The 26,460-nt window shown below is 39.9% G+C and overlaps 1 protein-coding gene across 1 annotated transcript in view; it reads right to left on the bottom strand.

Moving 5' to 3' along the window:
• FRAS1 (Fraser extracellular matrix complex subunit 1) overlaps window positions 1-26,460 on the bottom strand; it is a 422,802-nt gene that overhangs the window by 217,123 nt on the left and 179,219 nt on the right. Inside the window, exons 8-14 of the mRNA XM_054591913.1 lie at window positions 26,189-26,290; window positions 25,684-25,875; window positions 17,913-18,002; window positions 16,008-16,043; window positions 14,420-14,567; window positions 12,832-12,975; window positions 11,387-11,521 (exon numbers count right to left, since the gene is read on the bottom strand). Coding sequence (XP_054447888.1) covers window positions 11,387-11,521; window positions 12,832-12,975; window positions 14,420-14,567; window positions 16,008-16,043; window positions 17,913-18,002; window positions 25,684-25,875; window positions 26,189-26,290 — 847 coding nt within the window. The remainder of the gene's footprint in view (window positions 1-11,386; window positions 11,522-12,831; window positions 12,976-14,419; window positions 14,568-16,007; window positions 16,044-17,912; window positions 18,003-25,683; window positions 25,876-26,188; window positions 26,291-26,460) is intronic.

Here is a 26,460-nt window from a genome sequence, read left to right as displayed (position 1 = left end):
TCACCCAGCCAGCAACACCTCTGGATTCTTCCCTGGACCCTGGAATCCTGTTTATATTTCAGAAGCCTCCTAAGTTGTCGCTACTTCTGCGAAGCTTTGTTGAAACAGTTGTTTGCTCCTTCCTTTATCTTCCTGGAGCACTTTGTACATGCCTCCCTTGTGCTATTTATCTTACTATGCTAATTATTCAGCTACACATTGATTCGCCACAATGGAATGTACTATACTCCAAAACAGGGTCCATGTCCCAGTCATTTAAAACCGCCAGTGTCCAGATTGATGCCTGGTGCACAGTCAGTACTCATTAAATGTATGTTAAACGAATGCATGGCCTTTTCTTTTTACTGGCTATGCAGAATTCATCCTATCAGTTACCTTCTACATGGAAATGTCTACGTGGTGAGTTGTAACCATAAGGGGATAGTCTGAAGATATGATAACTTAAGATGGATGCACTTCGGTTTATAAAATTTACCCAATAAATGCTGCAGTCTAGATCTGCTTATGATGATGAATACTTATGCTATATTCATAGAGTAACCAAATGTGTTGCTGGACCTTCTCTTTTTTCCATATCAGACAAAAACCATGTTCCATGGCCAGATAGGAAAGCAGAAGAAATTTTCATTTCAACCCAGGACTATGCTGAGCTGTCATTTTTTTTCTTTCCTTTCCTTTTTCTTTCTTTCTTTTCTTTTTTGACCTGTCATTTCTTATGACATACTCCCACTGTGTTCTGCAATTGATTTTTAATTTCTAACTGAACATATGCTACTGCTGATAATCTCTTCTTGCAGACTTATTTTATATGCGACTTCTATTACATTTGGATTATCATGAAAAATAAAAGGTCACTCATTGACTTTTCACCACAATTTCTTTTAGTAATATACTTCAGATCACCCAGGATTTGAATTATACATTGTGAAAATTGTGGCAATAAATTTAAAAAGAGGAAGAATAAGGGAAAGCTATCTTCTTATCTCACATGCAGTCGATAATTTACTTGGGAAAGCCCCAGACTTTGCTGGAGCATAACAAGACATGTGTTGGCTTGCTGAGCAATTCATTTCAAAATGAAAAGGAATGAATTACTTTTCTTTTGGCAGCTGTGTATTGAAACCCTACTCTAAAAATAAGAAACTCTTTCTGTACTTGATAATTGTGAATTAGAAGGGAGTTGTAAAAAATTGTTTAACCTGTGCTTCCCTAAGAATAAAATGCAGCCTTTCCTGGGAAATGTTAAAACAAGCATTTCCTACTGACGACTTATTTCCCAGGAAGGCTTCCCAAACCCAGGGAGTAGCTATAGAGACCCGTGGGCGGTTGAGCCTGCCCCTCAGGAGAAGCAGCCTAGGTTCCCCGCCTCTTCGTGATCTTCCAGAGTAAGTTCCTCAGCACAAAATCAGCACACGTGATGGGCAGCCCCTCTCTGAGCCATCAGTGAGGCTGCACTTTAGATTTCCAAACTGCCAGGACATTTCACTTGTAACTCCTCAGAAGCAGCCCAAATTCCAGGCACAGGCAGGTATGCCATACACGGGTCAGATTCCTTCAGTCTATTCCTTACCCGTGTTGTGACAACTGTTTCCTGTCCTTCTCATCTCACAAATGACCAGGAAGCGCTTGCCAAGTGTTAAAGGTATTATCAGGAGACAGTGGTAAATTTCCAATAAGAAGGTCTTTTTGGATGTTTGTCTTAAGCTCAATTTCACTGCTCCTTGCTTTCCTAATCTGCAAAGTGGGGATAGTAATACAGTTGACCCTTGAACAGTGTGGGAGTTAGGAGCAACAACCCCCATATAGTTGAAGATCTGCATATAACTTTTGACTTCCCCAAAACTTAAGTCATCTTTTGGTATCTGCAGGAGACTGGTTCCAAGACTGCCACAGATATCAAACGCTGAGGATGCTCAAGTCCCCTATATAAAATGGTGCAGATCACTGCATACAGTTGGCCTTCTGCATCCTTGGCTTCCTAACCACAGACTGAAAATACTATTCTTAATTCATGGTTGGTTGAATCTTTGACTACAAACACTGGGGGTATGGAGGGTCAACTGTATATTCATTGAGAAAAAAATCTGCATGTAAGTGGACTTGCTCAGTTCAAGCCCATGTTGTCCAAAGGTCAACTGCATTTGCTGTGCCTAATTCATGGGGATTATGATGAGATGACATATTTGAGAAAGCAGAGAATGTTGTAAGTAATCATATGCGTGACATATGCTGGGACAATAGGGCAAATTTGGTTTCTACTGACATCAAAAGCAAAGTAATTATAAAGGGAGCAAATTGAAGTGTAATGCAACCAGAAGAGGACATAGAAGACTATGGGAAAGGTAGGCTGACTTCAAAAGGGAGTAAAAGGAAGTGATAGAGTCCTTACGGATTATTCCAGCCCCAGCCTTTCCAAAGGCCTCCCACTCTAAAGCTCTTTCCTTGCAATCTCTGCAGAACATCAGCCGAAGACGGGTGGAGCTCCTGCAGCAGCCCCAATGCTGGGCAGACTCTGCCCTCTCCCATCACAGCCCCACATGTGGCCGAGGCTACTTGCCTATGAAGCACAAATGTCAGACCTATTTGGAAGGAGAAGTTCATCTGAGTAATCATCATTTTTGACCCTTTTACTCCAATCCTCTTCAGTCCCCCATCAGGCTGGGTCTCTGCCCTCCACAGGCCTCCCTGGACCAGCTGGCGCCTTTGTACCCTGTAGCAGGCATGTCTGGTCTCCACACATGATCTGAAAACCCATATGGACTTAAAGGAGTTTATAGCATAAAAAAAATAAACGCATTAAAAAAAAAAACACCTTCACCCTCATGGTGCAGTGGATTAGATGTATACCTAACAACAGTATTTAAGAAATAGTGCCTCGAGAGGGGGAAAAGAGTAAAAGCAAGGTTCATTATTGTAATAAATGTACCATTCTGGTGGGGGAAGTTGATAATGTGAAGGCTATATATGCATATGTCAGGGGCAGGGGGTATATGGGAAATATCTATTTTCCATTAAATTTTCCTGTGAACTTAAAACTGCTCTATAAAAATAAAGTTTTTAAAATAAAAAAGGAATTAAATCTCCATCTGGTAATACTTAAGAATATTTAAAATATATGCACACAAAGCAATAAGAAAACACAGATACAAAAAATATATACATTAAATAGAATTAGAATAGTTACTTAAGTGGGGAGTGGGGGAGAAGTAAAGTGGGAAGAGGTCATGGGAACAAAAAGGATGGACAGACAGGTAGATAGACAGACAGATAAGCAAAAAGAATAACCTGGCCCAGGCCAATGATGAAAATGAGCCATAAACAGAAAAGTATGATTACCTCAACTCTTTTTTTATAAATCCCAAAAATAAGTAATAGAAAAAAATTAAACAGGATTCCATTTTACATCAATCAAGTTGACAAACTTAAGAAAACATAATACCCACTTTTAACAAAGGTGGTGGGAAGTAGGCACTCTCATACATTTCTAGTAGGAGCATAAATTACAACTCTTAAAAAAGAGAGTAATATAGTCACATGTCAAAAACTTAACAATGTACATATGTATACTTGGACCCAGAAATCACATGTCTAAGAACTTACACTAATCAAATATATTTACCACAACTTCTATTAAAAATGTTGACATCATGATTATTTGTAATGGAAAAATCAGGAAGAAATGTCAAGCAATAGAGGACTGGCTAAATGAATTCCTGCACAGCCACCCCAGATGGAAAGTTATGTAACAAAAGTGATGTAGAAGGATCATAAATAACATGGAAAAAGTAGGCAATGAAACTATATATACAGTGTGATTTTACTTTTGAAAAAGAAATAAATGTGTGTGTATACATCTTTGTGTATAACACACACACACACACAATTAAACAATTAGGAAGGCTTTCACCAAAATACTGACATAACTGTTTGTGAGGGCTTGAGTCAGGGATTTTCACTGATTTTTTTTTTATCGTGCCTTCATTTTTACTAACTTTATCAAATTATTTTTGGGAATAAACATGAATTCATTTAGTACTTCTGGGAAAAATTATTACGGAGAAAAATAAAAAGCCTGCAGTCCTTTCCCTAAGGCACATGCTGGGTAAATAGCTAGTTATCTATTAATCACATTTGTGACCCAGCTGAATGATTTACTCATCTTGGGTAACATACTGAATTTTTAGCAGGATCTTCCATAGACATTAAGCTTGAACTGAGAACAAGACTTCCCAGCTGAGGGAGGATTTGGCAGGCCCACATGGAGGGGATGCACAAACTGGCTGGCACTTGATCAGTATGCAAGTCAGAATAAAGACAGGCCAGCTTACCTGGAACGTCCGTATCCCTTCTACCTCCTCCCCTTCTACCTATATTCCTAAATATATAACACAAGTACATCCAGGGATTTTCAATGCAGCAACTACCTGGGCCTAGCTTGACAGGCCTAATGGAATCCTCTCCACTGAGACCACTGGCCACCCACAGCTGCTAGTGTTCCCTGAGTTTTTCCTCAGCACTTGGTAATTAAAGGGCTATTAATTTCTCCAGTGATACCTTGAGTTTATTTGTCTATCGAAACTGAACAGCCAAAAGAGAGACCACCAACCAAAACGAAGTTTCTGATGGGGAGAGCTCTCAGACGTCCTGGCTGCTCTAGCACAGCCTGCTCAGATCTGGGCAGCGATACCATAGGGGTGCTGTGAGCTCTTCAGGCGGCATAAAACAGGAGGGGAGGGTGGAACAGCGGGAGTGTTGGGATGGGGAAATGGGGAAGAGAAAAAATGTATGCCATACAGTCTAGCTAAAATAACTGAGAACACTAGGAACTTGGCAGAAAGCCAGAAGATGTGTCACCAGTTTGTAATCCACAGCTGAAATATTTGGGGGTGCAGATTTGTCAGGAAGAATGGGATCTGTCTGGAAGATAAACTCCCTTGCATTTGTGGCAGGCTTTCTCTGCTGGTATGTGATCCTTTTGTTCTGTCATTTGTCTTTTGGCACACACAGCCAGGGTCTGCAAGCAGCACAGACAAATGCCAAACACAGCCTGTCTCCTGCCACAGGAAGGGTCCCAGCAAAACATTACCAGCTGTTTTTCCTTCTTCTCTACATGTATCCTTGACATGCATGCCCAAAGAGGAAGGGGACTTGGAACACCACTGTCACCTGCTTCCCTGGGTCCAGTTTACTCAAGAAACGTACATATAAGGAAGACAATCTTGTGATCCTCCCTTCCGAATGGCTTAAATGAGTCGATGGGCACTCCCCAAGTTCCAATGACAGTTGTTTTATAGAGTCATCCTTACCGCCCTGGTTGGGTGGCCCAGTTTGTTGGATTATCATCCCATGCACTGAAAGGTTGTGGGTTTGATCCCTGATCGAGCCACATGTGGGAAGCAACAGATCAATGTATCTCTCTCACATTGATATTTCTGTCTCTCCCTGTTTCTCTCTCTCTCTCTCTCTTTTTCTCTCTCTCTTTCTCTCTCTCAAAATCAGTGAAAATCTACTCAAGTAATGATTTAAAAAACAGAGTCACTTTCTGGAACTGATAAGGTACCCAACTATCTTGAGAGGGGAATTAAGGGAAGAAAAAGAGGAGTGGGAAAAATAGAGATTCTGTAATTTTCCTCAGGCCACACCTAGCCAGGAATTGCTGACAGGGAGTAAATAATAGAAGCTCAATGGAAGACAGATCACCTGAACGCCAAAGTCTAGGCATGCCTGTACATTCCTGTCCTTTCTCCTCCATGCAATGGTTTATCACACTTCTTTCAAACAAATATGATTCCAGAGGCCTTATATGTACTTAGCAATGTGAGGAATTCAAAAGTGTAAGACCTATCCCTGCCTCAATGATCAGTCATGTCCTATAACATACCTTTTAAAATTGTCTTTATGGTGCTGATAGTAATGAATTCAGAGAGTGGTAACTATCTGATTATCTTAATTGTTTACTTATTTACTGACACTCTTCGCCCAGTGGGAAAATTAAGTTCCTTAACCACAGGGCACTTGTCTGTGAGGTTCACTGCTGTATCCCTGGTGCTTGGTACACTGAACAGGCTCAACAAGTATCTGTTGAACAGAATGAAGGAGACAGGAATATAACTTGATGCACTAAGCCCCCTTCCCAAGACCTTCAGCAACTGAGAGGCCATAACTGCTCTGGAATGCCAGAGAACATTTGAACAATGTTAAGAAGAACAAAATGAGTAAAGACCAAGTAGTAGGAGGTGCTGGGCCCCCAAAGTGAATGCGTGATCTGGCAAGGAAATTGGGATTGACCCTCCATTTCTGGGAGGTGGGGGAGAGAACAGGAAGACGACCCACTTAACAACAACTATCCCAACAGGACAAGGAGGACCTGTCTTCCTGAAGATTTCAGAAAAACAGCCTCACATATGCCTTTGCCTAGAAGTCTTGCCCAGGCTCGGCTAGACTGGGCTAAGCCACAGACTAGAACATAATGCCAAGGTCTATTAGGTCTTCGTGGCTCTGGACCTGGCCCCGAGGGGTTAGTGCTTCATTTCAAGTGACTGGGCTGTGCTTGTCCACTATAGTTCCAACAAATAATTAACTTTAGAAGTGCCTCTGTTCAAACCATAGCTTTTAAGTCTCAGCTAGGTCAGCATCCTGTATGTAAATTTTATGGGTTTTCTTATATATTTTCCCTCTAAATATACCATAATATTGGCTGAGAAACAAATAATTACAGTTTCTCATCATTTAATCTGAGCATTTAAAGAAAACAAAAGGGTTTTAACTTGTTGTGATGAATACAGTAAACTGTTCTCTGTATTATATTTACTTCTCCATAACATATAAAAGTAGATTTTATTTTAGATGAGACACTAATGGCATGACTCTTTGTTTTTTAATGCAGGCTATTCAGTTTTCATTCCCATAAAATGAAGAATAAAGAAACAAATACGATAATGACAAAAGCTGTCTTTTGACAGACTTATACTAAGTGCAAGGCATAATATATTTACATTTTCAAACATCGTTTCTACTCCATAATAGTGGTTTGAAATAGATAATATTATCCCCATTTTATAGTTGAGGAAATTGAGGCTCAAAGAGATTAAACAACTTGCTTCAAACCCCATAGCAAAAAGTGATAGAGTTCAAACATTGATTCTTTAAGTCTTAAAATCTAAGACGGCACAGCCATCAGATATAGAATAAACTGCATAGGTCTTTGTGTTTATACTTTGTGTGTATGTGTGCGTCTCTGTAAGCAGCAGCTCACTCTGCCTTGACTAAAGCTCATTATAGGCAAAGATAGAGTCTTATTTATCTTCATATCCTCAGGACCTAGAGTAGTGGTCAAAAAAGAATAGACAGAGGAATGTGAGAAAAGGAACAGAGGAGTAGTGGAAAGCAGAAATCCAAGTCTCCTAACATATATGCAGGGCTTACTAGGTACCAGGCTCCATCCTATAAAGGACATGTGTGAATTTACTCATTTAATCCCAGTAACAATACTATGTGGCAGATGTTATTATTTCTGCTTTACCCAAAAGGCAATTGAAGCATAGAACTAAAGAATGTGCTGTTGCAAGTGACAGAACCAAGGCTGGAATCCAGGCCGGTTGGCTCCAGAGCCTGCGGTCTTCGGCACCATGTTGCAGTCCGTCCCTCCCATCTCAGGGTCTGCAGAACTAGGGCACCACCTGCCATGGGGTACACACAAATCCAGCCTTAGGCCTTTGTGAATAGTGGAAGTCTTAAGTAGTGAAAACACACTAATGCACATGGAAAAATGGGTTAAATTCTGCTCTTTCCCTACTCATAGTCTATAGTCTTCTGAGTTGCTCATTTTAAACTAATCTCGCATGGTGTATGTTAGTTTGGTTGTTTTTCCTTTTCTTCTTATGGGCTCTTATATCTAGGATTTGGGTGCACAATTCGATGGTCCCACCAGAGTGGAACAGAGCTTGATTAAAAAGAGGAGTAAGACAAGCAAGGAAGACTGTCCTGAGGATATGGCGCGCTCCGTCTGGATCCAGGTTTAGATTTAATATCTAAATTTCTAAGAAGAGCCAATGGGACCAACACTCTGATAGAGAGAATACAATACATTCAGGAAAAGTGGTACCCACGAGCCATGCAAGAAGGGTGCAAGGTTATGTGGTGTGGTGAGGGGTCGGGGTGGGGTGAGGAGCATCCATACATGCATCAGGCCTGACTGTCAGGCTGGGAATGATTATGAGATGGGATTGCTATTAATTCCTGAAAATGGGTCACAACAGGACAAGGTGGCAAGAAGCAAAATAGAGGTCCAGTCCTAGGACCAGATATCCATGGTGTCAAGAAGGGTGTGACAGGGTGGGCAACAGGGATGTCAGACCAGATCCCAGCTGGCAGCAAAGGAAATCAAGAGGTTATGGCAGAAGCCTGAATGCCAGAGATTTGGCTCCGAAGGGAGTGATTACAACTTGGCCCTACCAGCTGTGGAAAAGAGGAAACTTACATATTACCTGTCTCTGACTGAGACTGGTAGAAAAACTGGGTGGTGCTGAGCATTAAAGTGATAAAGCATCAAACTCCAAGGTTGGGGGAGGCAGGGGAGATGAAGCTGGGACTGGTGTGGGGTGTATAATGTGGTCTATATGTACACCGTTGCTTGTTCAAGCACATTATTCAGTTTAGTCAAGCACAAGAATATGACAATAATATTAATACACGCATACATATGTCCAGGTCTGTATGCATATGGTATGCGTGTATGTGTGCGCATGCCACAAGACCAAGGAAAAGGGAAAATGAAAAGGGCGCCTGAGGATGTGCCTCTCTGGCAGGACGCCTGTCTTCTTCCACTCCCCTTTCTTTTACCGACTTGAACTCTTTTGTCGAAGAGCCACATTAATGTGCCACTTGGCTCTGCCCCGTGTTTTTCACTTTGCCTGTGTCCAACACACTTAGCATGAATATTAATCAGGTAATTTCTGGTAATTAGTTTCCTCAGCACAATGTTCACTTTCTTTTGGTTTTGATGGGTCAATAAAATGGAGAATTATGCCAGTCATAACACAAATGACCCTGCCAAGAGGAATGAATCCAGGAAAAACCTGTTGTTACCACGGAATGGCAGGCTTCTTTTGGAAACGTTTAACACATACTGGAAGAGCACTGGCTGACTGATTGACTTCCAAGGTCGATGGTGAAAAGTCACCAAAAACGACACAAGCAGAAATACTGGGAAAAATTCCAATAACGAAAAGGGATTAAGCGGAAAAGAAAAAGTATCACATAGAACAGCATGGTGATAGCCAGAGGCAAAGAGGGGTGAAGGTGGGAAAAGCAGGGAAAAATGGGGACAGAAAGAGATTTTGCTTGGGGTAATGGGCGCATGATGCGGTGTGCAGATGATGTTTTATTGAGTTGTACACCTGAAATCTGCATGGTTTTGCAAATGAATGTCACCGCAATCAATTCAATTTAAAAAAGAAACATTAGTAGCCTCAGCATCCAAACGGTACATAGAAATTGAACACAAGTTTAGCTTTAATTTTTAAGACCACTCTCACTCTCTGCTTTTCTCTCTCTCCTCTTGCTCTCTCTTTTTTTCTCATGTTGTGCATAAAAATGCAACCAGGCTGAACTAAAGCAAATTGGTTTAATTCCCTGGAAGGAACATAAAGAAATTTACCCAGCAACTCTCTGCTAGAGGCATTTGAGTATGGGTGTGTGAATGGAAGGTGGAGGCAGTCAGCTATGTAAACCAATAATCAAATGAAACATTACCCATTTTAACGTGCCCTAAAACAGCATTAACATCACCAATTAAAACACTGGGCATGGGAGAAAGGAAAATGCTCCCCCCAAAAGAAACTGGAAAGAAATAGAAAAGAAAATATGTATGATGGACATGTGGCAGGGAGTGGAAGCGATACGGAGTGAAGAATAAAATCTAAAGGAAATTAATTCTCTTTTAAAGGCAAATCTGTCACAGGAGTGCTAGTAGGAGGCCTCTTTGATGGGATAGAAGAAAGGAGTAAAGAATACATTCAATAATTTCATCAAATTGAAGTTTCAGCAGTTTACGGAAATTGCCCAACCATTAGACACTTACAAAGCTGTTTGTATGTGCCCATTCTGAACCTATTCTAAAATAACAGGTAAATAGAACATGACAAGTAATAAACATCAAGGGTCCTTTTCTCTTTCATGGCTGAAACTTCTATTGAAATCTTTGTCCTTCATATTCTATAATGTGACTGGCCCCATTATCCTCATATCTGCATGCATAGACAGCACTAGTGTTTTCTTTTAAGATGGAATCCACAGTACCATAAACTGTGCTTCTGACCATGGCAAGGAATGAGGGGGCCAGCAGCCTCCTCCACGTGGGACCTTCATGTGGCCTTGGAGCTTATTCGGTCTGCACAACTAAAGAATACTGTGCACTTACTCTCTTTTAATATTTTCCCTTCAAATTATTTTCCTGAAAATCTACCATGGGCATGAAAGAGAGGAGCATATCTGCTGACCCTCGGCCTGGTCCACCTTCAGATTCTCATCATGGATCTGCCCATCTCCTCTTCAGCTGCAGAGCACAACTATGACAATGTTTGACAGGACACCCTAGATGCTCCCGCTGGCCTGTCTGCCTTTTGAGGTTCACCTGCTACTGCACACCTGCCTTAGCTTCTGGACACATCTGATTCCCTGTCTCCTCTAGAAGATGAACTTATTAGGACTCTGCCCTGTGTTTGCTTTCACCATTACCCCTTTCTCCCATTTCTTCACTTAAACATTTCTTTATATATTTACTATTTTTATTTATACCCATGATTAGAATCAGTATTGAAAAAGATCAAGTATAAACAACAAATTAAATTAGATAAAGACTTTCCACCTCCAGAGACTGTTACAATATGAGAATTTCAACTAGATCTTAATTTAAAATAAAAGTAGACATATAAAGCTAACAAAATACATAGATAGTAGTGTAAGAACCAATTTAAATGCCTATTTTTTGGTCCAACTTCATTATTGTGATGTCAATTTCTCATTTCTGTTTCTCCATCTCTTTTTAGATAGAAATAAAGTTGGACCCTTATTGGCCCTTTATTTTCATTTAAGCCCTACGTATTGATACTACAAAAAGTCAAACTTACTATATAATGACAATTCTGAACCAAAAGTACAGGGTTAAACAAATACTGTCCCAGCACCCCAAGATGTGTGCAGAAGGGCTTAACGAAATTATATCACAACTGCCCATCATTAAAGCACTAAAAAGGTTACGAAAACAACACGTGTCATCTCTCTCATCCAGTTGCTCACAGCTCCTGGAGACCCCAGATGGCTTAGGAGTAGGGAGTGGCTTTCTTTCTCAGTGGCCCAACCAGCTGTTGGTCTGGCCAGAGATTACCTGCACAGGAGTGGTGGTCCTGGTAGAAGCCATCCCCGCAGGCAGATACACACTGGCCGTGCCGCATCAGCAGAGGAGGCCGGCAGGAGGAGCACTCGAGCCCGTGGGCACACGTGGAGCACTGGGGCTGGCAGGCTGGCTCCGGACAAGGTTAGGAGAAAGAAAAGGAAGCTCTGATTAGCTCCAAGACACCAGCCCAGAGCCGATTCCTACATAGCCCAGCTCAGAGGCTCTGGGGTCACAGAGAACAAGAAAGGCAAGAACATAACTTAGCCTTCATCTCCACGGCATATATTTCATGCCAGGCACTGTACAAAGTGCTTTACATATATGAATACATTTTACCTTCACGACAACCCTATGGGGTAGATATTATTAATCCCAATTTTACAGATGAGGAACAAACTCACAGAGGTTAAGGAGCGGGCCCAAGGTCACATGAAGCTAGCATTTGAAGCCAGGCTATTTTGATTCAGAGGTCTGTGTCGTTTTCTTCTTATCCATTCACCCCCAGTATCTTTCTCACTCAACCATTTTACAGAAATATCCCTTGCCTCTTTTTCTCCACAACCCATGGCAGAGATATAAATAACTTTCAAATAGTCTGAAGTTTATGAATCAGGAAAGAAAGTAGAAGTGAATAATTGTAAAATAAAAGCAGTTAACCTTTTTTCATCCCTGACTATATCCTAGATAGTATTCTAGACACTTGATGTGTATTGGCACATTTAATCTTTACAAGAACACTTTGAGGAAGGTACCAGTTACACTACTTTAGAGATGAGAATACTGTAAAAGAGAGGTTAAATACTCACAGCCAGGTATGAACCTATACCCTCTTAAATTCATAGTGAACCCTATAAGCCAGAGACAGAAAAAAAGTAACTATGATTTGGCGTCAACCATGCCAAATTTTCCCAGGTAAGTTCTCCTTTTCACATGAGGAAGAATTCTAAAATGTACATGCACCCATCCTGGATCCTCTAGTAGGAAACCACAAGGGAAAACCTCTGCTACCAGTTACCTGTGTGATGTTGAGAAAGCCAATTAATTCTCCGTCCCACGTGTTCCACAATTGCAAAATGAGGACGTTCTCGTAAGGTCCATGTCAATTCTAAAGTTTTATCTTAGATTTGCTAAGTATTTTAATAAATGACACCAAGTATCCTGATATTATTATCCTGAAAGGTCTTCAAAAATGAAAAATCCAGCCATGACTACCTAACAAGCATCTGGCCTCCCCAACACCTGCCTCCCAGGAAGCATAGCGATACTTGTAAAATAGGGGAAGAAAGAGCTCTGCAAGTAAAGATGCCTGGTGGCCCATGGTGGTTTTACTATCTGCTAAAATGGGTTTTGGAAGTAGTGCGTTTCCTGCATCCAGGACCCCCTCCTTGACGACAGTCAGCCGCAGTCCGCCCTGGACGACCTGCTCGGAGCCATACCTAAGCAGAGAGCGCCAGCCTGGTAAAAGCCTGGGCCACAGCTGTGCACACACCGTCCATTGCGCAGCAGCTTGGTGGGGTCCTGGCAGAGGTCACAGTGGTCGGGAGACTGTGAGCAGGTCAAGCAGTCTGGGTGGCAATAAACTGCAATCAAAGACAAAGAAGAAGAAAATTCAGTAAAGACCCTATGATTTATTTCTCTTACATCCTTCCAAAAAAGAATCTCTGGGGTGTATGGAGTTGTACAGAATATGAAGTACAGAAAACTCTGGAACTTAGGTATAAAAAAAAGGATCCCAAATAGAAAAAAAATGATTTCAGTGCAAGATTTCCAAGGATCTCTCCTTATGTGAAATACTATCACTGTCTCCTGTAGCCTCAAATTGAAGATGCTAAAAACATTATCAAACCAGCCCTATCAATGCTTCTGCCTGCCGGAATGCTTCTTAAGACAGGAATGACTAGCTCCACAGCTCCACTGTACATGATTTAAACAGATTCAATAATTTATGACTTTTCAGATGTTCTTAAGCTTTGATGTGCATAAAAAGTTAAGACATAAAACCTACCATTTTGAAAATCATTATTTTCTTTTTTTAAAAATATAGCTGGTTTTCTTTTTCTCCTAAACTTTAAATCTCATTCCCTGTAATTGGGATTATCACTGAATTTAATGGCATTGTCAGCAAAGAACTTCTTTCAGGTTTGGAAGTTGTCAAGAACCTGATTTCTAAGGTATGGTACGTTATAATGTGCTAAATATTTGTTTAGAGAGCCCAGAGAACCACTTTGGTGAAAGTAATGTAATTAAACCACGCTTTGCTTCCCAGGAACACTGTGATTAGCCAAAATAAGTTGAGTGCTAAGGAGCAACTAACTGCCAATATGAAAAATTGCAACCCACAGGTAAAAACAATTAATTATGAAATGTGAATGGAAGAAAATGCCACTTCTCTAAGAGACTAAGCTCATAGGCGAACTATTGCTCAGCCAGAGAAACTCCAGCGTTTGCCAACAATTATTAACTGGAACTAATTCAACCCCAGGTGATTTGAAAGCAGAGTTGCAGAACAAGTAGATAAAAATTTTTTAGAAGAAATTAATGAGTCATTAAATTTCAAAAACCCTTCTGAGAACTGCAAAAGGAACCATCTGTTCATTACCTCACCTTTAAAAAAATGGACATTCATAACAAAACCTTCAGCAATTGTTTTTGTACCTTCAAAAAGGAAACAGTCCTAATGTACACAATTGCTTTTATAAATTTTCAGAAATTACGTTATTTGATTTTTGCACAATAATTTTGTGAGGTACATAAGGCACATTTTGACAAGAAAATTAAGATTTAGAGAGGGTCAGTGACTTGCCCAAAGGTCATATAATCATAATTAGTGGAATCTGGCAAATACTTGGACCAAGGTTAATTAACAGCATTTGTTAGAAACATTAGGAAGGAGGAAATAAACAAACCAACAAATCCAGTGGGTGGCTTGAAAAAAAGAAAACAAGAGGCTCAGGGAAAGAGGACCTCTTTAAATTTTTTGACAGTAACAATATATAAGTAGAAACAAAGTAGACACGGACCCACCTGATGTGCATTCTGGGCAGCAACGTCCCTGCACCGCCCGGGCTAGTGTGGCCTCTGGACACGGTGGGCAAGAGGGCTCGTAGCAAGTTACCTGCGCCCCCCGGCACTCACACACCTTACAGGGGCCGTCCTCCCACTTCTCCCCCGCCTATGTGAGACAGTAAAGGAGGACGTTGTTAGCAGGGTGCAGAGATTCGGAAAACAGCTTGCTGATGGAGACCTCACATTTCCATAAGGGACAACGTGAAGGCTCCTGATCAGTACTAACTTGGAAATAGAACAGTAGTAGAAGTGTCCTAAATTTCAAACAATAGTATTTCTCCTTCTTTCTTTTGGTTTAATTGATTTATTTTCCTTCTTTGCTTTGGTTTAGTGGGTTAATTTGGTTTAATGGGTTTATTTAAATGTAGAACCCAGGCAGAAAGATAAATTGTGAAAGCATAGTGGGGCTATCAGAATAAGCACAGAGCATAGAACACTTGTTTCTCAACCTGTTTCACACATACACACACACACAAACCACCAGAGGGGTTTACTCCGTGCCTGGTGATTAGCAGGTACATTAAATACAATCTTTATAATAACAGTGTGAAGATAGTTAAAACCGTCATTTCCTTATGGATACCACACTAAGAGTGACAGTAGAGTCATTGTATTCTTAAAGTGTACATTTTTGCAGGTGCCTTTTTAGTGGGCTGTACATGTGCCATGGGCTGCCTCACACTAAACTACTCTTTTCAGCCAAGCAAATTATGGTAATAAACATTAGCACTTTGACAGAGAATCCAATATGAATTATAAAGAGCTATTTACTTATTGTTTGTTTGTTTGTTTGTTTGTTTGCTTATCCCACTCACTCAGGATATAGGAAAGAGACAAAGGTTCCTTCCAGAATGTTTTGGGGTGATGAAGGAGGTAAAAACAGGTAAGAATAGAAGAGCACATTTTTAAATAAAGATTTTATAAAATACGTATTAAGCCAACTGACGTTAAAATTCCAAACAATGTGACAGCATTTAGCAACAATGGAAAATACTATCTTGAGAAAGCAGAAGTGCTTTCTTCCATTTCAGGGCAGAGCAGATTCTATAACCTCCAAAACTGCAAGGTTGCTTGAGTGAACAAACATGCTTTTAAAAAGAAACCATACAACACTGTCCTGCAAAAAACATAGAGAGAATGAACACTTGATATTTCCTGGGGAGTGAATACTCTCAAGACCCAAAAAAGCTCTCTCTTTAACACTTTGCAGTACATGAAATTGCACTAACAGCTAAACTGAGTCTTTTAGGCCAGAAAATATGAGGAGAAGAAAATCATCACAAGAACAGAAAACGACTATGTAGGGGCTTCTAGCTGGAGAAGTATTAATTACTAATTGTGAAAGAAAAAAAAAAAGCTAGACAAAGGAGGAAAAGTTCAATGAATCCAAGTCTTAGTTATCATTAGGAGTCTTAATCCCAGGCCACGGCCATCAAACATGACTGTTAAAACACGAAGGCTGTACGGTTCCCCAGAACAGGGTATGCAGATCATTGCTTAAAATAATTTTAGAAATAACTATATAAAGTTGAAAATCTATACTTACTGGAATAAGTTTAACCATACTTGCATTTGAGGACATCTAGGAACAAAGAGAAATGTATTTATCATACCACTAAAAACACCATTAGGCTGATCTATCTATTTTTTCATTAGGAACTATCCATTTTTCCCCAAGTGACGTGAAACACCATTGATCACTTATGAATAGGAATAAAATCTACCTGTATCGAAAACAAGAGAAGCATACCAATAGGAGGTGAAGACAACATGCCCTGAAAATATTTTAAATTCTCATTCTCACTTTGTGTTTGAGCACTTGGCTTCACTTCCCCTCCACATGAAGGACTTCATAGTCAAGAGATCTAAGATTGTAAGGGTAAATTCTTGAATCTTGTTTGGTACTAGAAAGAGCATTATGGGGATTTGTACTTATTTTAAAACAAATTGCTTCACTTTAATTCCACTGGGCTTAATTTATCTCCAACAATGGGCAGGAAAATTAATACTACGATTGAGAAAATACAGATTCCACATTTACAGGGAACTTTAACCTCTTAAATTCTTAAGAAACTAGAATGACTGAATTATGAAATACCAATATTAATCAAACAATGCCAACAGCATAATAACAATAATAATATCATTTTAAAGCTTTTTTTTGTGTGTGCCAAGCTCTGTTCTGAGTACTTTATACATATCATCTTAATAGACCCATGAGGGTAGTACCATTTTTATCCCTACTTTATGTCTGAGGATTAACTAACTCGTCCAAGATCACACTATGTGGCAAAGTAGGGATTTCGACCTAGAGCCTGCACGTTAACCCTACACAATAATGCCTCCTCAGCATATACAGAACACTGGCAGGTTGACAGATGCCAAGTCACCCAAATCACAAAGAAAAAGTGTGTAGGAATCAGTTCACAAATCAAAGTACTTAATCCTAACTCTTACAATCCTATTCTGATTGGTCAATGAAGCAGCTGTCTTTATGATCAATTGGCATATTTTTAAGAACACGGTGAATTTATTAAACATTCCAAGACCCTATATGGAAAATATGGGCTATATAAATAGAATTAATTTGAAGAGATTAAGGGAAATATTTTTTTTCCTTTGGGAATATAATAAAAAAAGTGCAGATATAGGGAGAAATAAAACCTTAGCAACTAGTTTCACAGCACAGCCAATCCATGAGAATTCTTTCAATCCTCTCTGCAAAATAAATCTAGAGCCTGATCATTTTCATCACTTTTTTCCTAGATCAAGCCGCCATCACCCTTTCTCTGGACTAGGACAAAACCTTTCAAATTGGACCACCTGCTTCCAGTCTCAACCCCTCTGTCACTTGCCCCGGTAGCAGCCAAAACAATCCTTTCATAAGTATGCCAGATCACAGCACTTCAGGACAGATGCCCAGGAGCCCCCGGCAGCCGCCATCTGCCGCAGGGTAAAACGCGTCTTTATCGCTGCGTCCAGGCCACTGCTGAGCTGCTCGTCTCCAGCTCCTCTCCCCTCAGTCACTTGGTTTCAGCCATACTCACTCGCTTGCTGTCTCACGAACACGGCAAGCACACTTTCGCTTCAGGTTTTCTTCACTTGCTGAGAAATTTGTCTCAAATTTCGACCTACATGAGATGACTTCCCTGATCACTTTATGTAAAAGAGCATCTCCCTCCAACTCAGATCCCCTCTAGCCCCATGAAGCTGCTTAATTGTGTAGGGAGTACTTTGTCCTCTGTGTCCCCACATGAAAATGTAAGCTCCATGAGAGGAGGAAATCTGCCTGCTGTGTCCGTGTCTGTATCCACCATACCTGTCGCATAGTAGGTCCACAATCATATGTGTTGAATAAATGAATAGGTAAAAGGAATGAGAAGGTCATACCCTTTATTAAAATGATTTTGAATTATTCTTAATAGCCTTTAACTATTAGTCCAATACTCACAAATTCTGCATTTTTTTCATAAACACAATAGCCATTCCTTGAAATGCATTCAGGACAGCATTTTCCATCTAAGTGAATTAATTCTTCACCCTGTAGATGTAAGGGTTGCAGAGAAACATACCAAATTAACATCCCAGGTGGCAGTGCTACATTTTGAAGCAGTTGGATTCCCTGACTGGAAAGAAAAACTTTGAGCACTCTCCCTTACTTTGGTCCACAACTTATACCATCTCCCCCTACTCTGTCTTCCTGCGGGAAGTCTAGTCAGTACAGCCACTAGGCACCCCCCATCCAAATGCTTTTTCTTTCCAGTTCTGGTGATAGCTGTGCCTAGATCCCTCCATATTTTCCCATGACGGCCAGGAGGTCACATGAATAACAAGAATGGTCAAGGTTAATGTTATAGTCTTGGAAAGTTATAAGTTTCAGGAAAGGCTCAGGTTCTCTTACATATACAAGGTTTGAACTTGGGATTTGCTTTCATTCATCGCGCTCAAATCAAAACCAAGATTTTTCCTTGAATACAAAATCAGCCCTGTCCCTTTATGCAGATACGTGGTCTCAGGCATAAGTTAAACAGGAGAACACTGATGGCTATTCAATATCCTGAAACTGTTATCTAACAATCACTATTTTAAAAGATTGTAAGAGGAAGGAAAGAAATACCACACTAGTTTAACTTTCAAAGCCTTATCAACAATTTTTGTCAACAAACTTCCATCTTTCATTACAAAATAATAAATGCTTACTATAAAAATTAAATAATTCTGAATTTTGTAACTTAGTAAGTAAAATTCCACTGCAGTTCTACCTCCCAGGTGATCTCCGGTTGAAAATACAATCTCTGTTTACAATTTTTTGTATACACATATTAACATCTAATATCTATGGGCTAAAGAGTATTCTTTAAAGCACTTTCCGCTTTGTAAGATATAGCTATTTTCTAAAGAATAGTGATATATCTTTAAGTGAAGACATTAATTTGGGACAAATATTACATTTAAAGTGCAGAAACCATGTTAGATAAAAATTGAATCATGGAAAATAGCATAAACAGAATAATCACAATGATATTTTATGTTTAAAACACTGAGCATGAAAGAAAAATATAAAAAAATAGCATTGACTGCTTTGAATTGTAGCATTATGAATGGATTTTAAAGTCTCTACACCTTTTTTTGTCTTCAATTTCCTAAAATAAAAATGTATTATTTTAATGAAAGAAAGCATAAACTGTTACAAGAAACACAAAAATACATGATTGATTATAACTTTTTATAGTGTTTAAAAAGTTATTTCAAAAAGAAGGGAGTTCTACAGATCGCTTTCCATCAAAATCTAATGCCAATCAGAGACCTGTGGAGAGCACTGGGTGCTGTGGAGAGCAGACATATTTACATATAAATTGTTTTGCAGAACGTGACAAACGAGCTAGTAGTGAAGGCATAACCCAGAAACACGGTGAAATTTGCTATCAAATCATATAAAGGGGTCTATAGGCATGTAATCCAGGTTGCTTAAAACAATGTTTTGAAACAAGACAGAGTGGGTACTTCTACTAAAAACAAAATGCATGAGATTCTTGAGTGCCTGCTATAATACATAGAGACAGAACTGAAAACGGAGGCTGCATCATCACCCCGATAAAGCAAAGTAGCTGTTCTGAGTCTTCAGATGCTCCTGTAAATACCAGCAAGGCCGGCTTCTGGGGAGCAAAGGTTCAGTTTTGGTGAGGTGGGAAGTTCTGAATAGATTTGTTATTTATAGAAAAAGCCTGGATGCTCCAAATTATGTCAGTTCACTGCAGTGGGGAGCTTGCTCCAATTAGCTTTTGACTTTGGCTTTCAGGAAAATTGCTTTGTGAAACAAAACTAATTCTTTTCTTTTTAATAGGATTCTGCTGCATAGGCCAGATGAAATCTGCTAACCCCTCCCCACTGAATCACACCTCTATCCATCGACAAGACAAAAGCCTCTGAGTCCACAAATGTGCCCAATGGAAAAGGAAACACTCTGCCTGGACAGGGTGAAGGCACCTCACAGTTAAGGCAGGCCGACCCTCTTCCACGCATTTTGCTACAAGCTTCAATCAATCCCCCCACAATTCTATGCCTCATATACAGGGTGGGGCAAAAGTGGGTTTATAGATGCTTGTATTAAAAAATATAAAATGAATAAATAATAATACAAGAATAAACTCTGTTTTGAGTACTCACAACTGTAAACCTACTTTTTCCCTACCCAGTATGAATGCTAGGTCCTTTCTCTTTTAAAAAAAAGGTAATTTGACTTCTTCATCTGAGTTCATCTTCAAAGATAACACAAAATACAGAAAATGACAATCATCACAGTGTGCTATTCTACCACTGATTTAGTTATGTTCTAATGTCTAGGGATTTTGATTGATATATCAAAGACAAGGGCCATACCATTTTCTCCTTTTTAAAGAAAAATTGTGTGCTGATTTCAATGCTATCCAGAATAATGCTGTTGATAACCAGTGTGATAACTGTTACAATTGTGAAGCTGCACAATTTGCCTCCTCATCTAGGTGTTTACTTTTATGCACCTTTGTGAACGTGCAAATACTTAGATTTTATCCACCTTTGGTATCCAAGATTAGAAATCTAATGACCTTGATATTTTAGAAAAGGCAGAAAGTAGGAAAGAATTGAACAAAAATATCAGTAGCATATTTCTACTGCTCCCTTTTGCCAGCACAGTCATTTTCTCCAGGTGCTCCCCATGCATTTCATTCCCATTTCCATAGTTGTTGGTGCTACTGCATATTATAATTTCTGTTTACATACCTAACTTCCCCCAAAAGTTGTGAACTTATAGATCAGAATGAATCTTGTTCATCTTTGTATCTCCAAGCAAACAGAAGTTGTGGAGTTAAGCCCAGGCTTTTCCAAGGTCATCAACAAAGGTAATTATTTACAGAAGCATGGCACAGAAATAAGATTAAGGGATATCCTTTGTAAAATTCAAGTTTAGTTAAAATTTCTCTTCTGATAGTGTTTCTAGTTTAGAACCCAACACCTTAAACAAAATTTAGGAAAATGCACTAAGATCAGGAACAAGACAAGGATGTCTGTTTTCACCATTCCTATTCAACATAGTATTGGAATCCTAGCCACAGAGATCAGACAAGAAAAATATATAAAAGGCACCCAAATTGGAAAGAAGGAAATAAAACTGTCATTTTTTTGCAGATGACATGATAGTGTACATAGAAAACCCTGTGGACTCCACCAAAAAACTATTCGACCTAATAAGTCAATTTGGCAAAGCAGCAGGATACAAAGTCAATATTCAAAAATTGAAGGCATTTTTGTATACCAACAACAAAATACCAGAAATAGAAATCAGGAAAGAATTCCCATTTGCTATAGCAACAAGAAAAATTAAGTACCTAAGAATAAACCTAACCAAGGGGATAAAAGACCTGTACTCAGAAAACTACACAACTTAATCATATATTATATCGTTAGACAGATATATACGTTTGTCTCTAGAATGCTCATTATATTTCATTGATCTGCTTGATTAGTTCTGTGCTGATGTCATGTTGGTTTAATTGCTGAGACTTTATAATGGTTTTAAACTTTTTTAATGTTTTGTAATTAACTTTGACATCTAAAAAATACATAAAATCAATCTGCACTAAAGAAAGAAAGAAAGAGAGAGAGATGGAACTCCTACCTTTTGTAACAACATGGATGTAAATGGAGGATATTAAGCTAAGTGAAATAAGCCAGTTGATGAAAGACAAATACCATATGATCTCACCTATAAGTGGACTCTATTCAACATAATAAACTAACCAACTAAATAAACCACAGGCACGGAAACATGGAGCAGACTGAAAATGACCAGAGGGGATGGGGAAAGAGGACAATGGTGGAAAGAAGGGGAAGGGACTAGACAAAGAACATGTATGAATGATCCATGGACATGGACAACAGTGTGGGAACTGATTGGAAGAGCAGGGAGTGGGGGTGAGATGGGTGGAGGGGGGTAAAGGGGTAAAAACTGAGACAACTGTAATAGAATAAACATGATTTATAAATAAAAAAATTTAAAAAAAGAAAACTACACAACATTGAGGAAAGAAACTAAGGAAGACACAAAGAAATGGAAGCATATATGGAAGGATTGGAAGAATTAACATCATCAAAATATCCATACTACCCAAAGCAATTTATAGATTTAATGCAATCCTTACTAAAATATGAATGATCTATTTTACAGATATAGAACAAACATTTCAAAAATTTATGTGGAACTATAAATGACACTGAACAGCCTCGGCAATTTCAAGAAAGAAGAACAATTTAGGAGGGATCACAATACCTGACACCAAACTATATTATAAGACTACTGTAATCAAAACAGTCCGGTACTGGCATAAGAACAGACACATAGATCAATGGAACAGAATAGAGAGCCCAGAAATAAACCCATGTGTCTATGGTCAATTAATATGCAACAAAGGGGCAGAAGCATAAAATGGAGTGAATAGCCCCTTCAACAAATGATGTCGGGAGAGCCGGACAACTACAGGCCAAAAAATGAAACTCGACCACCAACATACACCATACACAAAAATAAACTCAAGAATGATAAAACACTTAAATATAAGTCACTATACCATAAAAGTGCTAGAGGAAAACATAGGCAGGAAACTCTCAGATATTCCATGCAGCAATATTTTCACCGACACATCCCCTAGAGCAAGGGACGTAAAGGAAAGAATAAACAAGTGGGACCTCATCAAAATAAGAAGCTTCTGCACTGCTAAAGAAAACATCAGCAAAATGAAAAGGGAACCAATTGTATGGGAAAATATATTTTCCCATATGAAGTTCCCAATGAAACTTCGGACAACGGTTTGATCTCAATATATATAAAGAACTCCCATTATCCTACTCCAGAAAGACAAACAATCCAATTAAAAAATGGGCAAAGGACCTGAACAGACAATTCTCCAAGGAGGACATAAAGAGGGCCCAGGGACATATGAAAGGATGCTCTACAACACTAGCCATCAGAGAGATGCAAATTAAAACCACAATGAGATACCCCTTCACACAGGCCAGAATGGCCACCATAAAAAAATCAACGAAAAACAAGTGCTGGCGAGGTTGTGGAGAAAGGGAACCCTAGTACACTGTTGATGGGAATGCAGACTGGTGCAGCCACTGTGGAAAACAGTATGGAATTTCCTCAGAAAACTAAAAATGGAACTGTCTTTTTGACCCAGCAATTCCACTGCTGGGATTATACCCTAAGAATCCTGAAACACCAATTCAACAGAACCTATGCACCTCAATGTTCATAGCAGCACAATTTACAATAGCCAAGTGCTGGAAGCAACCTAAGTGCCCAGCAGTAAATGGATAGTTTTTTAAATATGGTACATTTACACAATGGAAGACTACGCAGCAGAAAGAAAGAAGGAGCTCCTATCCTTTGTGACAGCATGGATGGAACTGGAGAGTATTATGCTAAGTGAAATAAGCCAGGTGGTGAAAGACAAATACCATAGGATCTCACTTATAAGTGGAACCTAATCAAGAAAACAAACAAGCAAGCAAAATATAACCAGAAACATTGAAATGAAGAACAACCTGACAGTAACCAGAGGGGAGAGGAGAGGGACACAACAGGGCAAAGAAGGGAAAGGGGTTGTCAAGAAACATGCATAAAGGACCCATGGAGAAAGCCAAAGAGGTATAGGATTGAGGGTGGGAGGTGGGGGTGGGTGAGGTGGGGGAATATGGTGGTGGGAAAATGGAGACAGCTGTACTCGAACAACAATATAAATAAATAAATAAACAAATGTATGGATGGATGGATGGATTAAGAGGGGAAAAACACCCTATAAACACAGAGAACAGTTTGGTGATACCAGGAGGAAAGGGAGCTGAAGGGAGGTAGAAGAAGGTAAAAGGAGGATAAATGGTGATGGAAGATTTGACTCGGGGTGGTGAACACACAATACAACATGCAGATGATGTATTAAAGAACTGTACAATTGCAACTATATAATTTTATTAATCAATGTCACCCCACTAAATTCAATAAAAAAGAAATAAAAGTTGTGTAACTATGAAAAAAAGAAAAAAAACCGTTTGTAGGCTTTGCAAATTGGACTGATCTTCCTAAATGCATTAAACTATTTGTACTCTAAAAACAAAACAAAATTTAGGAAAATGGAGATAATCTGGAAGAAAGCGATTAGGTTGATTAAAGATCTGAAGAAATAAGCTAAAGGCATTAGAGCTCTTTGATTCATAAAAGAGATGAGGTAGGGGTGGGACATGGAACTAGAAGGAGTTGAGGTAGTGCTATGTATGTGGTAGAGTGAGGAACGACAAGGCTCTCTCCACTTACATCAGCAGTTGCTCTCCATTTTCCCTAAGAGTAAAGAAGACCTGGCTATGCTGGCTCAGGTAGGTGTCACAGAGGACAGGGAATCACTTGGAAATTCACTGACACTTAGGTTCGTTGGGTCAAATTATTTTCTGTGAGTGCAACTCTTCATTCAGACCTGCAAAAATAGGAGGCTGAAGGACCCACCCTACCAGGATCATCTCTTCCACATTTTCCATAAACCCAAAAATCTGAGACAAATTAAAACCTCGGAAAATAACCCAGCATCCTCTGGGCAGACAGCCGAGGCCAGGAAGCCCAGCCTTAGCCTGAGAGAGAGGGAGAAAGAAAAGGGCCCTGATTAGGATTTTTCTCATCTTCATCCAACCATTCTGACTCCCCTGACATAAACAAAGACAAGAAATGAAAAGACACATGGGGGAAAATAAATCTGCCAGAAGCAAGACCCTTTTTACTTAAACATGCCTCAGCTCTGCCAGGACTTAGAAGTAGGAGGCAAAATGAAAAATAGCCCTGTCACTGACAGCCTTGTTTGAAAGGTTGTTCCTCCTTAGGCTCAGTGTCAAGAGGAGCTGAGATGTGGGGAAGAAGATGGAGAAAGAAAAAGGCTTCGCAGACACACAGTACCTCAGATCTCCCAAGTTTCCCTCAGCTCCACAAGTTCACAACCCTGAGGGAAACTGGCGGGGCAGAAAGCGACAACTTGAAAAGCAGTTTGCTTTGCAGTGGGTAAAAACTGAGTTCAAAGAGGAAAAAATAAAAGCAATAACCCTATAATATGCTATAGTCCAAACAGAGGCCACATTGTGAGATGCTTCTAGAAATTTAGCAGACAGCAGAAGTCAAACAGAGCTAATTATTTCTGAAGTTCCCCTCAACTTAAAACAAAAAGAAAAAAAACCATTTTATTCTCTTTCCTAATCTGTAGGAGCAGCCCCTGGGGGCTGGCTCTCCTTTCTGCTTAAATGCCGCCAGTGGCCTGCAACAGAAGCCGGGCCACGGGCGCACCTGCAGGCCTCTGTTTCACAACCACAGCCAGCTGGGCAGGCCACCAGCAATGAGGTCCAGCTGCACCGAACGATAGGCTAGTGTCCCTTATCGTGTCCTTCCCTTTCATGTGTCTATCTCAGGGCTTCCAATCTGACCAGATGCACTGAGAGCTAAAAGATACGGGGGACTGTTCCAAGCCAGTCTGAACAAATAGTGACATTTAAATTCCAGCACAGAATCTTTGTGCTAGAAGGCTTCTTGAAATGTGAGCCATCAACCTGGCAGTCTCCTCTGCTGCCAAGGAGGAAGGAACAAGTAAGAGACCACCTATCCCACTGGAGAGCGCTGTTACGGTCCAAGTGGAAACGCCTTTGTTTCCTACCTGAGCACACTCCACTTTGGCACACTCTCCAGTGTGGCAGGTCACTCGGCCACGGTCACATATGCAGAACTCACAGGCCAAGCCCTTCCACATTTCATCCTGGTACCGAACAATCCCATTGTGTGAGCAGCTTCCAGCAGGAGATACACATTCCTCACAGCATTCCCCATGACGCTGAGCCCTTCTCTGACCCTGAGGAAAGAGAAAGCACGGTGGGTGAAAGGTAGTGCTCAGGAGAGTGGGAGAGCACCTGAGCCAGTGCGGCAGAGGGACATAAAACACCACCATGCTCTGCTGCTTCCCCTGTCCCCGCCAACTCAGCTGAGGCAAGTCTCTCTCCACCTCACCCCTCCTTCCAGGGAAGCAGATCTCTCATATCTTTATCTAATATGCTAAACATTATAAAACTTTTGATTCCTTCAAAGGACACACTAGACTAAGAAACGCATTTCTTTTAAGTGACTCAGAATAAAACTTTGAAAATCAAGCTATGCACTGTGAGTACCTTTTCACATCTTAGTGGAGGGCAGGCTTGCCGGTGGCACCGGACCTCACCCTGGTCACATATACACATGGTACAGGCGTTTTCTTTCCACTGATCACCATGCTGAGTAAAGAAGGTAAAAGAAAAAAGTGGAAAATCAAATGCCACATATATTAAATAGAAACACAGGCACATAAGACACAACTTTTAAATATAATTTTTATATTATGTTTTATTGATTATGCTATTACAGTTGTCCCAATTTTTCCCCTTTCTGCCCTCTACAAAGCACC

This window comes from Pteronotus mesoamericanus, unplaced genomic scaffold (assembly GCF_021234165.1).
Source record: "Pteronotus mesoamericanus isolate MK-2021 breed Mesoamerican mustached bat unplaced genomic scaffold, CSHL_Meso_final contig_130, whole genome shotgun sequence".
Lineage (NCBI taxonomy): Eukaryota > Metazoa > Chordata > Mammalia > Chiroptera > Mormoopidae > Pteronotus > Pteronotus mesoamericanus.
The sequence above is the reverse complement of the archived record's forward strand: the minus strand, read 5'-3'. Positions and strand labels throughout refer to the sequence as shown.